The sequence below is a fragment of the Brachyhypopomus gauderio genome, chromosome 4 (assembly GCF_052324685.1).
Source record: "Brachyhypopomus gauderio isolate BG-103 chromosome 4, BGAUD_0.2, whole genome shotgun sequence".
NCBI classification, from domain to species: domain Eukaryota; kingdom Metazoa; phylum Chordata; class Actinopteri; order Gymnotiformes; family Hypopomidae; genus Brachyhypopomus; species Brachyhypopomus gauderio.
Window position 1 is genome coordinate 21,468,056 of NC_135214.1, and position 15,139 is coordinate 21,483,194.

General features: G+C 42.2%; 1 protein-coding gene across 2 annotated transcripts in view; it reads left to right on the top strand.

The window, feature by feature from the left end:
- bsna (bassoon presynaptic cytomatrix protein a) overlaps positions 1-15,139 on the top strand; it is a 103,422-nt gene that overhangs the window by 29,048 nt on the left and 59,235 nt on the right. For both annotated transcript variants that reach the window (XM_077003013.1, XM_077003014.1), the window contains exon 3: positions 6,839-8,191. In XM_077003013.1, the coding sequence (XP_076859128.1) occupies positions 6,839-8,191 (1,353 nt within the window). The remainder of the gene's footprint in view (positions 1-6,838; positions 8,192-15,139) is intronic.

Genomic DNA, 15,139 nt, shown 5'->3' on the forward strand with positions numbered 1-15,139 from the left:
TAAAATCCAAATTTTAATAAATCGCTTGTTCACAATTTCTGGTAATTTTCATTTCTATTTTCACTAGTTAGAAGCACAACTTGGATCCTTTGAGATCCGGTGGCTTCCAGAGATTTCACTGCTCTGCTTAGCATATACCAGGCGTACTCAACTAAATTTGTCCGCGGTCCAATTTTGGCAGATACCTGTGACCTGAGGTCCGGTGCGGCGGGGGTGGTGAACGTAAGTTGTTGAGCGGGGGGGTTGTGGAGGGGGGGGGGGGGTGGCGAACGTAAGTTGTGGAGAGGGGGGGGGGGGGTGGCGAACGTAAGTTGTTGAGCGGGGGGGTTGTGGCGAACGTAAGTTGTGGAGAGGGGGGGGGGTGGCGAACGTAAGTTGTTGAGCGGGTGGGGGTGGCGAACGTAAGTTGTTGAGCGGGGTGGCGAATGTATAACTCGTGACAGAGTGTTTTTTCAATAGTCCTGAAATAAATGCTACGGTTTTGTTTTGGTCCGTATCCAGTTAATCAGGAATGAGATTGGGTTCGGACAGGATCGCGTTCGGGTCTGGATCCGGACCGCGGTCCACCAGTTGAGTACCCCTGGCATATACGAACTGTATCATGGAATCATTCATTTTCAGGACTCAGTCAGAATGCATTCAGTACATTAATCCAGACCAACTTCTGATTGTTTTCACATTAAACGTAATTGTGATTGAACAACAAAATTTAAGAAACACGTTAAATTCATATACCCTTGTAATTGCTTTTTACAATGTAGTGACAATTTTTACTGTGTGATTAGTCTGTTATTTACTGTCTTTTTTAACTGGGGTGTTTGGTTACTGTAGGCTTGACCCTAAATTCTAAAAGGTTCCCAAATATTACAAAATGGAAGGTAAAAAAAAATCATAAGCTTTTATAATTATACCATACACACATAGATGAGTACCATAGATTTAATATAGTTTTACTAACATGTTCTTTCATGAAATGGGTAATTTTGTATCAGTATAAGACAAGGGTGTTAATTCATTCCTAGATCACAAGTAGAACAGCTCCAAGTCAAAAAAGTGACTTTTTAAAATATATCCAGCACATCTGTCCCTAATTGAGGTTTCAGCAATCTGGAGGGAACTGTAGGCTATATCATGGAACAGTCAGTCTCTGTGTCTATTTTGGACTGCCGTGGGTGTCGTTGTCTGCAGTTTTTTGTTGTTGTTTGTTTGTTTTTGTTTTTTTACAGTCTCCACCCAAATGGACCTGTGCCGGTTCATGGCAGAGTATGAAGACAAACGCTGCCAGTGCTCTCGACAACCATGAAACGTTGGTTGTTCTCCCTGGGAGTGTTCGATTTGCTTTATTGGCAGGGTAGGGAAGGCACAGAAAGGGGTTGCACTCAATTTGAAGTTTTTGGCTCAGCAACTGTCCACATAGCCTGATGAAAAACGATGACGACAGTATCTGGAAAAGCACTTGGGAGACCAAAACACATTTTCATATATACATTTTTTTTTTTAAACAAACTTGCATATAGTGCTAACTCTTCTTTTTGCCAGGCTAGGAATGGATTTGAATGAGCATCATGTCATGAGAAAACATGGAAAATGATTAAGTTTTGCTTCCTTTGTTCACTGCCACTAAAGATCTGGATTTTAGTTCACCATTACTGCCTAAATTCCTTGTGACAGCTGTCAGACTACCCTTCATCTGTTACATGTTCAAGTGTATGGGGTAAATGCACAAGCTATGTTTAAATACACTGTATATTCTAGGTGAATACATCCATGCTCTTTCCTTAGCTGCGTTTGTGTACATTTGCACATAAGAATATTATCTGGTTACTCCATGATCAGTAGCGAACCGTGACCATTAAACCTGGGCCCGCTCCCACCCCAAAAAAAAAAACAAAACAAAAAACAAAATTTTTTCCTTTTCTAATTAACTGCAATAAATAAAAAACTGAGACGACAGTAGAGCTTTAGAAACGCAATAAACAATAATATTTGTACTAGATAACTTCTTAAGCAAAATAAGGTTCCAACAAAATAAGGTTCACAGCTCTGTGTTCTTCAGAAGCGGAATATGTAAACAACGCGCACGAGGGCAACAAAAGGACTGAATCGAAACTAGATAGCGGTGGTACGCTAACGACAGCTAGCGTCGCCACAGCGGGCGGAAATTATCATCCAGTTAAGCCCGCCCACTAAGAGGGAAGATATGATTGGTCAATTTTGCTGTCATTTGAAACTGTTATTGCATTGAATTAGAACTGCCAGGCCCTCTGTAAACGAACAGCGGGCATCGCAGTCCTGATAGGGGGAGACACAGGCTCACAGGCTTCCACTTAACCCCTCACCTTCCAACACAGATTGAATAGACACGGATGAATAATTAATTTGCTTATATTTCTGTAATTGTTTAGATGTCGATTGTCAAACTGTAAGTAGATTTTTTTTAACTGGATAAATTATATATATTTATGTTTTAAGAATATTTTAGGCCCTCTGAGAGGGCGTAGAGGGCCCTGACGCTTCCCCACTGTCACTAACATAATGCGTGTAATAGTAATGATGTAAACACACATCATATGTGAAAACTTAAACACACCCTGTTCCCATAATATACTTTAACAGTTTATTTGCATTTGGTGCAAGTAAATTCTTCTTTTATCAGTGTTCCTTCTCTTTCTGCACTAATGCCATTGGCCTCTACTCACTTTTCACTAATGCCATTGGCCTCTACTCACTTTTCACTAATGCCATTGGCAGTAACAGAGAGGAACAGATCTAATGCATATGGCCTGCCTGACTGACCACATGGCAGTGGTCTCGTTTAAACCTGCACTGCAGGATTACAGCAGCCAGCCTGCAAACCTCTACTCACTTTTCAGAGGGGAAAAGTGTCCACGAAACATGCACCTGTTTCCATCAGCACAAGTGGTAAACTGAATCTTATAAAGCATGGAAAAATCTGTTTAGATTCCATGCTGACATAGTGAAGCTAGGCTAATAGGCTTTTGCCAGATGTCCATCCATGAATCAAGTAATAGTTTTTACCCATGAATTTGCAGTAATTTGCACTGCTGAAATGTTTTCTGCTCATAATGGAAGCTGTCCAGAGCAAATATATTGTTGTCCTTCCAAACTGTCATCAGTGTTTGCACTTTGACATGTTTCTTCGTACTCAGCTACACCATTAGAAGTGTTCACCATTAGAGGTGTTCACCATTAGAAGTGTTCACCATTAGAAGTGTTCACAGTTAGAAGTGTTTACCATTAGAAATGCTTATCATTAGAGGTGTTCACCATTAGAAAAAAAAAGAAAGAAAGTGTAATGTGCCATATTTGTCAATTGTGAATATATACCACAATCAAAATTTGTCCTCCGCATTTACCCATCTGTGCAGTTAGAACACACACTAGTGATTACTAGTGTGCTGTGGTGCACACATGCCCAAAGTGGTGGGCAGCCCTAGCCCGGTGCCCAGGGAGCAATTGGGGTTAAATGCTTTGCTCAAGTGCGCCTCAGTCATGGGAATCGAACCCACGACCCTCCGGTCACAAGACCAGTTCCCTAACCACCAGACCATGACTGCCCCATATCATGGCTGCCCCAGAAGTGTTTATCATTAGAAGTGTTCACCATTAGACGTGTTCATTTTTGTACATTGTGATGTTGGTGTATTTCCATTTCTTTTAGACCCATTTATCTAATTTCTTGACACCTCAATGACCATTGGTTTATGTTCTGATTCTGAAATGACAGAATATCATTAAGGTTGGCCTGGACCTTAGTCTCTTTGGGTGTACAGTAATTACATATTGTAATGGTGGCATATTCATGCTGTCTAGGTGTTAAATAGCAATTTCAGCAATTCTGTGCACTGTCAATATATGTGGCGTTGCATAAAATAACATTTTCTTTGTTGTATCATAAAAGCCTACCAAAGAAGCATTGCCCCTCCAATGAAAACATTTCTGATTTCTTGGGTGTTAAGCTTTTTCTTCACCTAAACCCAAAAGGTCTTTTATTTCCCTATAAGTAGTATAGTATATAGTCTAGTTTCCCTATGGTTTTTCCTTCATTTTGTCTTCACTTTTCATAGGAAAGTCCCTTCAGGAGTTTCAGTTTTGCTTCTCATTGTTTGTGTATTTGCTGATCAGCCTCATTAAGCTCTTAGTTCCAGCTAATGACACTTGTGTCTTCAATTTTACCTGATGGGCTCCACTGTCGTCCGTTATCAATTATTCAGCAGTGTAATACCACCACAATGTAAAGGAAGAATATGGCAGGGAAATGAACTGGGGTCAAGGGCGATTACACCCTGCTGTTTTGCTAGCTAAACCACTGAGTCTCTTTGAAGTCCTGTGGTAGTGAAATTATTCAAGTTGGAGACCTGCACGAACATGAAATAAGTGGGTTGTGCTAAAAAGTGCAGGGTAGTTTAAAGTAGATGATTATAGTTGAGAAATCACACTGCTAGCCAGAGTGCAAATGAAATAGTAACAAACAAACCAACATTCTGATTATACTCTACTGTTAACAACCTTTTATTACATTTTATTACTTTTATTATGTAAAACTAAACATCACCATGAATGTACCTAGGACGTGTAAAGTGTAACTATAATAGGTGAGGAAGGGATGCCAAGTCAAGCATCCAGAATAGTGACGCTTTATTTATCAAATGCTACTAAGGTAGCAGACGAGCACAGGACAAGACTAACACACACAATATATATTTAGCACACAACAAGCACCGCATGTAGCACATTGGACTAATGAGACGAGTGAACACATACACAAACAGCCACGCCCACAGGAAGTACATATATAGACCCAGACTACATCTACACATGCCCAAAGGGCTTTGTAGTAATGCTCTGTAAATGTGAGGAAATCATTTAACATGTACATATTACATTTTAGTTTGTGTATAGGTGATTATATATGTGCTTTTTAACATCAGAGCTGAGTCAACTAGATTAGGTCATAGCTGCCTCATACTTCTCTGTGTATGATGGCTATGCCAACTCGCTTTGGTTGTGTGAATTGTGTGTGAAGCAAAGTTGTTTTGAAACTTGTTCATGAGTTGAAATTTCAGTGATGGCATCTGGCATCTTTGTAGACGTCAGTAAAATGGAAGAAAGGTGGAGCTGTGTGCAGAGATGTGACAGGCAGTGGAGATCACCAGTCTTCCATTTCTGTCCAAACTCTACCATTCACTGTCAGATTCAGTCCTGGTTGAGTGCCATACCAACCCCCCCCCCCCCCCCCCCCCCCCCCCCCCCCCCCTATCCCCCCCCTCACGCTATTGGGTGAGCTGTCTAGCCTGCGTGTTTATTAGCCTGCATACGTGTGTGTGTGTGCGTGTGTTTGTTCATGCAATTTATATTGACCGGGCTCTTTATCGTGTGGTTTGCAAATGGCAGCTCTCACCCAGTGAGCTTTTAGCTTGGGTTAATATTTAATGACAGGGTCAGATCTGAGTCTCGTCTGTTTTCACTGCACACATTCACCAGTCAAAACTCATTGCAGGTCATTTAACATTTCTCATCAATGCCCCATTAAATTAATAAATTACAAAATTGCCAATTTGAAATCAAAGACAGATCACTATTGAGAAATCAAGAAAGGAGAGATGCTATTGTCCATTTTGATTTATTTAATAATAAGTTATCATTTATGAAAACAATAGAAATGTAAAAATATGTTTTTTAGACTGTTTTGATTTTGTGAATGTGTTATCCATTGCAAACTTAATATAACAATATGATTGTAATGTTCTTTCTGCAGTGTTATTTTGAGTCAACAGGGAAAGACATTTTTATGGATGTTGAAGGTCTCCTAGCAGGCTAGTGAGCTATTTTCCAATAAGGCATCTTAACCCAGGACTGAACACTCACTGTAATGGTTGTAGTGACCCTAATGCACTGGTGGTCTTGGGGGGGGGGCCTGTAGAGAAAAAGTGGAGGGAGACTAAAATGTCTGTCTAATTATACCGATTAGAGCCTTTGCCTGTTGCTGTAGATTTATGGAGAAGCAGCCATTACATCGTATCATGGTAATTGAAGTAATGATGATGGGAGACAGAGACAGTAAAGTGTGTGTGTGTGTGTGTGAGAGAGAGAGAGAGAGAGAGAGAGAGAGAGAGAGAGAGAGAAAGAGAAAGAAGAGTGAGAAGGACCAGAGAAAGAAAGAGAGGAAGAGGGAGTGAGACTAGGCAAGTCCTAACCCCTAAACATATGAGCTGAGAGCTGTTGATAATTGTGATAACTTTTGATACGTTCAGCACTTTCTGTCAGATCCTGTGTCTCAGAACCACCCCCCACCCCCCCCCCCCACCCCCCCCCCCACCCCCCCCACCCCCCCACCAGAACCCTCCGCCCTGGTCCAGAGATAATACCAAGGTCCCTCCCTTTTTCTTATACTGTCTGACATTGAAGTTACGTTTTCAAATTACCTTCAATTGCTCTTCATTGAGTAAGGCCAGTGACGGGCAGAAGACAGAGACAGACAGAGATTTTAATACCTAAGCCCATGAGAGGATCAGAACTGTCACAGTCAGGCTTGGTCAGCGTACTTTGTGACATAATAATATAAAATCACAGCTTTTTATTGAAAATTATTCTCTTTATGTATTAGTACCAGTGTTTAGAAATAATTTCCTTCCTTTGGAGTGAGCATGGTACAGACCTTATTTAATTGTGGTTATTCTATCAAACTTGCTCAATTATCATTATCATTTTTTTTAGTAGAGTAGAGTTTAGTAGAGTTTAGTAGAGTTCATCTAGATGCATAAATACAGGAGTTTTAGTGTGTTTAATTTGCATGTGTGTGTTTGTGTTTCTACAGGTCCAGGAGTGGCTATGTCTGAACTGTCAGATGCAGAGAGCACTAGGAATGGACATGACCACTCCTCGGTCTAAGAGCCAACAGCAGATTCATTCTCCCTCCCACCACCCCAAGCCTGAGCCCACCCCTCCCCATACCCAACCCGCTGCCCAACCCAAGCCACAACCTCCTCACTCCCAGGCCTCTTCTCAGCCCAAGCCACAATCTCAGCCACAGACACAGCCTCAAACTCAGCCACATTCCAAAAGCCAACCCCAGGCTCAAACCCAGGCCTCCCCTGGTCCTCAGAGACAGGGAGGATCTACCGGCCCTTACCAGACTGGCCCTCAACCAAGCCCGTCCACCCAAACTGGACCTTCTCAACCTGGCTATACACATCCGGGCACCCTGTCAGGGCCCCCGACTCCCCAGGGACAGCGTGCAGAGTTTGGGCAGAGAGCATCCGGCCCCACCGGGCCACGGATCCCTCATCCTGGAGCTGTGCCCTTACCAGGCATGGCCAAGGCCCCGTCGCAGCCAGAACTTGCCCATGGCTCTCCGGTGCACCACGTGGGCCGAACAGACCAGATCCGAAGTGCTGGAAGCTCGCCGGCTAGGCGACCTGTTTCAGCCCCAGAGCCCATTGCACAGGACGGCCTTACCAAGCTGTTTGGCTTCGGTGCTTCTCTTCTGAACCAGGCGAGCACACTGATCTCGGTTGACCCACTCCCAGGAGGCGGGGCCTCGCCACAGGCCTCGCCCGGCCGCCAGCCGAGCGGCCAGGCTAACAGGGTGGTCTTTAGCGATGCTAATGCTAAGGGCACAACAGGAGCTACTGGAGCAGGCAAACCGGTGGGAGCCAGTGTGACTGCTCCCCAGGGCCCTCACGGTCCACAGGGCCCTCACGGTCCGCAGGGCCCTCACGCTCCCCAGGGCCCTCACGGTCCGCAGGGCCCTCACGCTCCACAGGGCCCTCACGCTCCTCCACAGAAACAGTCACAGCAGCAGCCGTCACCAGCGCATCATCAGAAGGGGCCACAGCAGCAGTCGCCAGCGCATCATCAGAAGGCGCCCCAACAGCAGTCGCCGGCGCATCATCAGAAGGCGCCCCAACAGCAGTCACCGGCGCATCATCAAAAGGGGCCACAGCAGCAGTCGCCGGCGCATCATCAGAAGGCGCCCCAGCAGACGCTGCCCCAGTCCCCTCTGAAGCAGGCGTCTGCTGCCAGCCAGGCGCCCAAAGTCAACTGCCCGTTATGTAAAACTGAGCTTAATATAGGATCCAGCGACCCACCCAATTACAACTCCTGCACTCAGTGCCACACACAGGTCTGCAATCTCTGTGGCTTCAACCCAGCACCAGACCTACTGGAGGTAGGAGAACACACACACACACACACACACACACACATTCGCACACAATCAGAGGCACAGGCACAGTGTATATCCATACGTGACAGCCCATACCTGTTCATGTGGGTGTTTAGGGTCAGTAGTACTCAGAGTGGGAGATACCCAAACGTTAATATTCACTTGTATGCATCAGTGTTTGTCTCACATTGGTAAAGCAGGTCTCTGCAGCATACAAGATCTGTGCTGATTTAAGGGTTTCTGTTGATAAGACTGCAGAGGGAGGAGAATATTGATGATGCATACAGCACTTCAGACAAGAGAAACAGATGGGAGGTGGATGGATGGATGGACATGTAAAAACAAAGGGAGAACCAGAGAAAGAGTTGTCTGTATCTGTATGTATGTAACCGTGTGATGTGTTGGTCCACTATCTGTTTTTGTGTTGTAACAGTAGACTGTTTCTCAAACCCAATCTCAAATGAGCAGGTCTCAAACCCACGAGCCAGTAAAGTTACTGGATGCTGTTCCAACGTCTAGTAGGACATGTGACTCTTAAAAGAATTTCTTTCACTTTTACATGCATTGCTCCAATACACGTATAAGCTTGTTTCTATCTTGATTTAACATGATTCATAAGCCCTGAATAGGCAGAGCTGATAAGGGTATACTGACCTCCCCATTTGATTACTCCTTTCAAGCCATCAAGTGTTTGCCAAGCAAAAGAAAGTTGATGAAAAATTGTGTGTAGCTAAAACAAAATAACTGGCAGTTTTGCTAATAGTACTAATATGATCTATTTTACAAAATTATCTAATTTACAACCAATTTTTGTCATGCTTAGCATATAGCCTAAATGGAATTAACATTTTACATTTATAGCATTTAGCAGACGCTCTTATCCAGAGCGACTTACAAAGTGCACACTTGTGACTAATGGTCACAAGACCAATTCCCTAACCACCAGACCATGGCTGCCCATTTTGCCTGTGTGAACTTACCAATATAGCTCATATATTAATGTAATCTCTGTAACTTCCTAATGTAATTAGGAAAGAAAATCTAAACACAATGTTGCAATTGATATTTACCATTAGCTGGTGTATCTAGCTTGCTATGTGGTGAGATCAGACTTTCTGCAGATAAATGCCACTCTGTAATGTCAGCGAAGGCACCTGCAAAATAATGGGCATGAATGACCAAATGGTTAAAAATTACAAATTAATTTTTCTACAGCAAACTTGTTTTGGGTAGTAGGTCCAGAGGTGCCCCTTGCTACCTATCAAGGCAGGCAACTGCTTGCAGCCCTAGGCCAGTCAAGGGCCAGCCCCTGAGTGCTGACAAACTTTAAATTAAAGCAATAGCAATGTGTGAAGTTTGCAATGGAAGTATGACACATGAATTCCCTAAAGGGGCCCTGTGAATTGTTGCCTAGGGCCCCAACAGACAGAATCATCACTGAGTAGGCTGCTAAGTCTACTACTGTAGCATCACTTCACCAGCCAATCGGCACCAGCAGAAATGGTAGCATTAGCATGCTACTGCCCAAAACCTGTTTGCTGAAATAAAAAGGAAATGCACACGTTTTATTTACTCTTTTTAGTGTAACACATACTTTACAACTGTTCGGTTTTTAGCTGTTCGCTATTTGAAGTCTTTTGTGGGTGTCCTTCGAATATTTGGAGTCTTTTGTTGATATAACTGAAGGAACAGGAAGTGGACTGGCTCGTCGGAACCTGGCTGTGGTGAATTGTGGGTTAATTGGCTGGCAGCTCGTTCTGCTTTGGCGCACGATGATTTGGCAGCCGCTATAACTTCTGCTTTCAGCAGCAGATGCATTTCCTCTTTCATAATTGTATTGTATGTGGACACAAAAGATACATTCGGTTTGCACTACTATTAAATGTCAAGATTTGAATCTGACCATCTCTGGTTTGTGTAATCCAAATGCGGTTTGTGTTTAGTTTGTTTACAACTGGTTTTCCATTCATTTTATTCCAATGTGATTCGATAACTAAAAAAGAAAGATAATACAAGGTGTAAACATGCTCGATATAATATAGATTATTAACCAAGGTTCTGAGTCCGGGCACATTCTTGGTGAAGAACATTATAGCCCTCTCATGAAATCTACCTCCAGTCTCCAGTCTTTGTTATTTATAGTCTTCTGAAATTAATTATAGGCCTACTAGTCAGCTACTTGGCCTAGTGAGAGGTCCTGACTTTAGTTAGTTTGGCTTAAATGCCTTTACTATTTTGATTTCAGACTCTCTGTCTCATGTATTGTACAAAAGTAAAAGAACCGTAGCCTAGCCTAGCCTAGCCAGTAGTTCGGTGGTACTGCATCAGAATACAAGCCTGGTGCGGCCTAGTTATACCATGGTACTGTAACTATTTAAATGAATGTAATTTCAGAGTTATCAGGCAGGGCAGCGTCCTGTTTATTACAGATAGGTCAGCATGATATCTCCAGCATAGCTGTCTGGCTACATTCATCATTTTTATGAATAAGGAGGGATACATAAACAAAGTTTGCTTACATTTAATCTGGCCCCAGCAACAAAGAAATGCAATTATATGTGATAAATAGTCTTGTCTTTGCAACTAGCATCTGTGCAAACCACGTCTTGCTTCTGGTTTTTCACTGTACAGAAATAATCTCACATCAGTTCACTTAAAAAAACACTGCGCTGCTTTCTTTTATGCTTTTTTATCAGGTGGGTTTAATCTAATTTTAGCTTCATAGCAAAATTATATTTCAGAGTAGAATTCCATGTGCAGTACCTTATCTTTACACATGTATGGCCAGTTATAGGCACCCATTTTGCTTGTTTCAGGCAGACATCTTGGAAACAGATTATTGTTTCACTGTATCTGTAGTGTCTAAGGCAGTTGTATTGAGAGCTTATTATCTCTTATTGTCAGGAAATGTCAGTTAAAACCACAAATCCTATTGCCCATTTGTGTCACAATAATTTGTCTCATGACAAATAAAGTAAAGCAGAGTTGTTTTCATTATTCATAAAGTATAAGAATTCTTGGCTGAACCGCACGCTTTATTTTGTGCAGTTTCAGGTGAAGCACGAATACCTCTGATATAATTAGGAAAGAAAATTTTACAATTTCTGTAGTTTTGAAAATTATGTCATTACTGCCATGTAAAGTGGATATTAACCATCCACCACTGCAAAGAAACTAATTTGTATGAATGTTTTAGTAATTCTTTATCATTTTGACATTCTGTCGCCTTTTATACACAATTCAAAGTGAATAAGCAGAAGTTAAACACTGCAAGTCAATGTCTGAATAACTGAAACTTGCAAACCTGATGTGTCTGTTGTCTTCTGGCTTTTCATCACGCAGCCTTCCATAAATGACCAGCCACCTGGTGGTGACTCTTCCACTGAGTTAGTTAAAACTCAGAGTGTGAGGGCATGTTCCACTCTGAAAATGAATTGATTGAGTGTTGGAAGCCAAGAGTCAGGAGCTGGCAGTAAAGCAAACCTCATCATGTTGCTCTAAATGGGCCGTGTACTTTTTTTCCCTGTTTATGAATAGCACAGTCAGAGCGTTTTCCTTGGCTCACCGTGAGCTAGGTGAGATCTCCTTGGCAAATGAGGCAACGTGAAAAGGTCTTGCCTCCAAAGTTTAATGAGTATATGATATACGCTGGCCTCACCTCTCCACATCCTGTAACCCCAATGTAGTTTACCCCAATAGTATTTGGAAGGTGCTGACACAGTCAACAAAATGAAAGTCCAGAATGAGAAACGTGTGAGAAGTGTGTACGGTTGCTTAGTCCTCAGGGGTGGGTCGAATGTGGCCAGCAGGGAAGCTAATGAGACTCAGGTGGTCTTGTCTCCAGTGGTGCAGGCAGTGTGAGATCCCCGCGAGGGCTTCAGCTGACGGGACGCGTCACACTCAATGCCACATAAACGGTCAGCCCTCTCTGTTTTACCATAAGTGTCCGTGTTGGCCCTTCTCATGTTTCCAAAGTGTTTGGATTGTTCAGATCTTAGCAGGGACAACGGAAAGAGGGGGGGGGGGGGGGGGGGGGGTGTCAGTGAAAATCAATAAGTTTGTGGAGTGCAACTGCTCTCAAAGGCTTTACTGTTGAATATACTACCTTTGATCTTTGCTCTGAAACATAGACGTTCACAGGCTCTCAGTGAATGTACCGTGAGAATTTTACTGTCTTTACTGTCCATTGCTATATCTTTGTGATTATACCTTTAGTTTTCTTGCCACATAGTTCTTAAGATGCTATTAAGATGCTATTTATTTGTACATTTGTGCAGTTTTAAGCACTGTATCATTTTATAAATTGTGATTAACAAATGCATTATCAGATACAAATCTGAAATTGATAATAACAAAAGCTAGATGAGTTAATAATGAATAACTATTAATAATCAGAGATGAATAATTTTACTAGATAAAGAAGCACTTCAAGTGAATATTTCAGGTATTTAGTCAAACTCAGATATTTAAACTACATTACATTCTTTTGATTTATGAGTGATTCACTAAATATCTGCCATATCCCACAGGATGGGTTATCTTGGGTTATAAACCAACCCTAAAATAAAGAATTAGGATAGAGAAAGAGAAAAACAGGAGATGTGAGAGACGAGTGAAGAGTTTACACCCTGTGGAAAGGGAGAGCGTGCAGGCCCAGAACACTCCATCATGAACAGGACAGCCACGGTGTGCAGAACGCCAGCAGAGAACTTCATGCATCTCCAAATGGTGGAGAGAGAGACCGAGGGGATGAGAGGCAGAAGACCAGGGGGCCCGGGTAGAGTCACAAATGTCTCCTGAAAATCTCTGAAGAGCCTCAAGCCGCTTTTCAGTTTTGTGCTACACACAATGCAACCTATATAAAAGAGAGAGAGTGAGAGGTAATAACAGGTTTGCAGGCAGGACTGAGATGGGGAGAATACACCAGGCAGTCATGGGAAAAACGTATGAATTAGTATGAGGAATAGGGGTGTGTAATGCCAACGGCTCTGAGGGATTGGGAGGTGGAGGTCCAAATCCATAAGAAGAGTCGTTTAAACATTCCAGGGTCGTATAGCCAACATGAAGAGTCATATTAGACAAACCAACACAAGGCAGAATAAACAGAGTGACTGAACCACACACTAGAGAAGGACAAATTACAGACACAGATACAGGTTAAGAGGATCAAAGATACAGGCAAAGATGGACTGGCTGTAGTAAACTAAGTGGTCAGTAAACAGGAACTGAAAGTTAGGGGTATGTACACATGGGCTGTGTTCGAAATAGCCTACTACATACTACTGGCGTACTGATCGAGCCCCAAATCAGTATGCCGTATGCAGTATGTGACCAAAATGAAATTTTCCAGTACGCGAAACATACCCGGATGACCTACTACTTCCGCAAAATATTCCAGTACGCGAACAGAGCTATCTTCGTGGTGTACTGCATCCCATCATGCAATGGTACGATCACGTGACCCCGTAGTACGCTTTGCTTTTGTCGCATACTGGAAACTGTACTGCATACTACTACGAGGACAAGTATGCAGTATATGGTATATACTGAGTTCAGTATACAGTATCCAGTATGTAGTAGGCTATTTCAAACAGAGCCACGGACTAATTGATAAACCAAGCTAGAAACAGCTGAACATCAGAACAAAGGGCGGAGCTAAAAACATTAATGCGTGGCAGACAGAACTAACAACAAAAGCACATGGAACAGGCTAAACGTACTTTTACAAAATGAATGAACATCAGCAGAAGACAGGGAAAGGTCTGGTGAAGAGACAATGAAGGAGAAAGAGAGAAAGCTGACAGAAACTTTATCTCAAATGTCATGTATTTATGATATTCAAAAGAGGGCATTTTAATTATTGATCTGCAACACTTTATGTAAGACCTACACAAATAAATATTTGGCTCTTTCTGCCACTCAAACACATATTTGCATGTGTGTCCCTCGTTTCATGCTCCTGATTAGTGACTTGTGTTTCCTCAAATTCACAACTTACATATCTTTCAAGATCCATATAATTTTTAAAATAGGTTTTAATCAGTGTCATTTTATTGGGAATCGTGTTTCTGTGTGTGTGCATATGTGTGTTCTGTGCATGTGTGTGTGTGGCCAGTAATGAAACATTAAATAAAGGAATGAAGGGAGAGAGATGACACAGGCGATGTTAGTGTCCCACGAGAGGGGCTGTGACAGAATGAATCACACACCCTTATTCATCTTCACCCTGGACTCTCCCCACAACAAGCCAGCTTGCTTGAAGGGAAAAGTGATTGGTTAATGGACTCAACAAAAATAATTACTGAATACTGTATATTCAGTATTTATTTTGTTCACTGAAAAAATGTAGATGTAGGTTATAATGCAGAAAAGCCACCAGAAGATGAGTCACAGCAGTAAGCTGGATAAGTGTACATACAGACAAGGCTGATAGGTTTCAATTCATCAGACTGATGACACATTTATTTATTTAGTTTTTATTTTTATTTTAAGGGAGTTGGTGTATGCTTGTGTGTGTGTGTATGTGTGTGTGTGTGTGTGTGTGTGTGTGTGTGTGTGTGTGTGTGTGTGTGTGTATACATGCTTATCATCTGGTTTGTCCATATCAACAGCTGTTCTGGGCTCTGGAAGTCTCTTACCTCTGTGTTTCCTGATTGTCCACTCAAACAAAGAGCAGATCTAGATCACACACATTGCAAAAGCAGCATCCTGTTTAAATCATGAACTCATAAGTAGACCATCTTTATTTTTCTACACCTATTATAACACACTGCTGAACTACTTGAAATGTAGAAGATGGTTGTTGTGTTAATATTAAATATAACATGAATCAATACAGATTAAAGAAATGTGCAATAAAACAGTTTTGCTCAATGCTTACTTCATGCATCAGGACGAAGTCCAATAAAGACATAAGGCTAATGGTTAAAAGTTATCATTCATCCAGAGTAG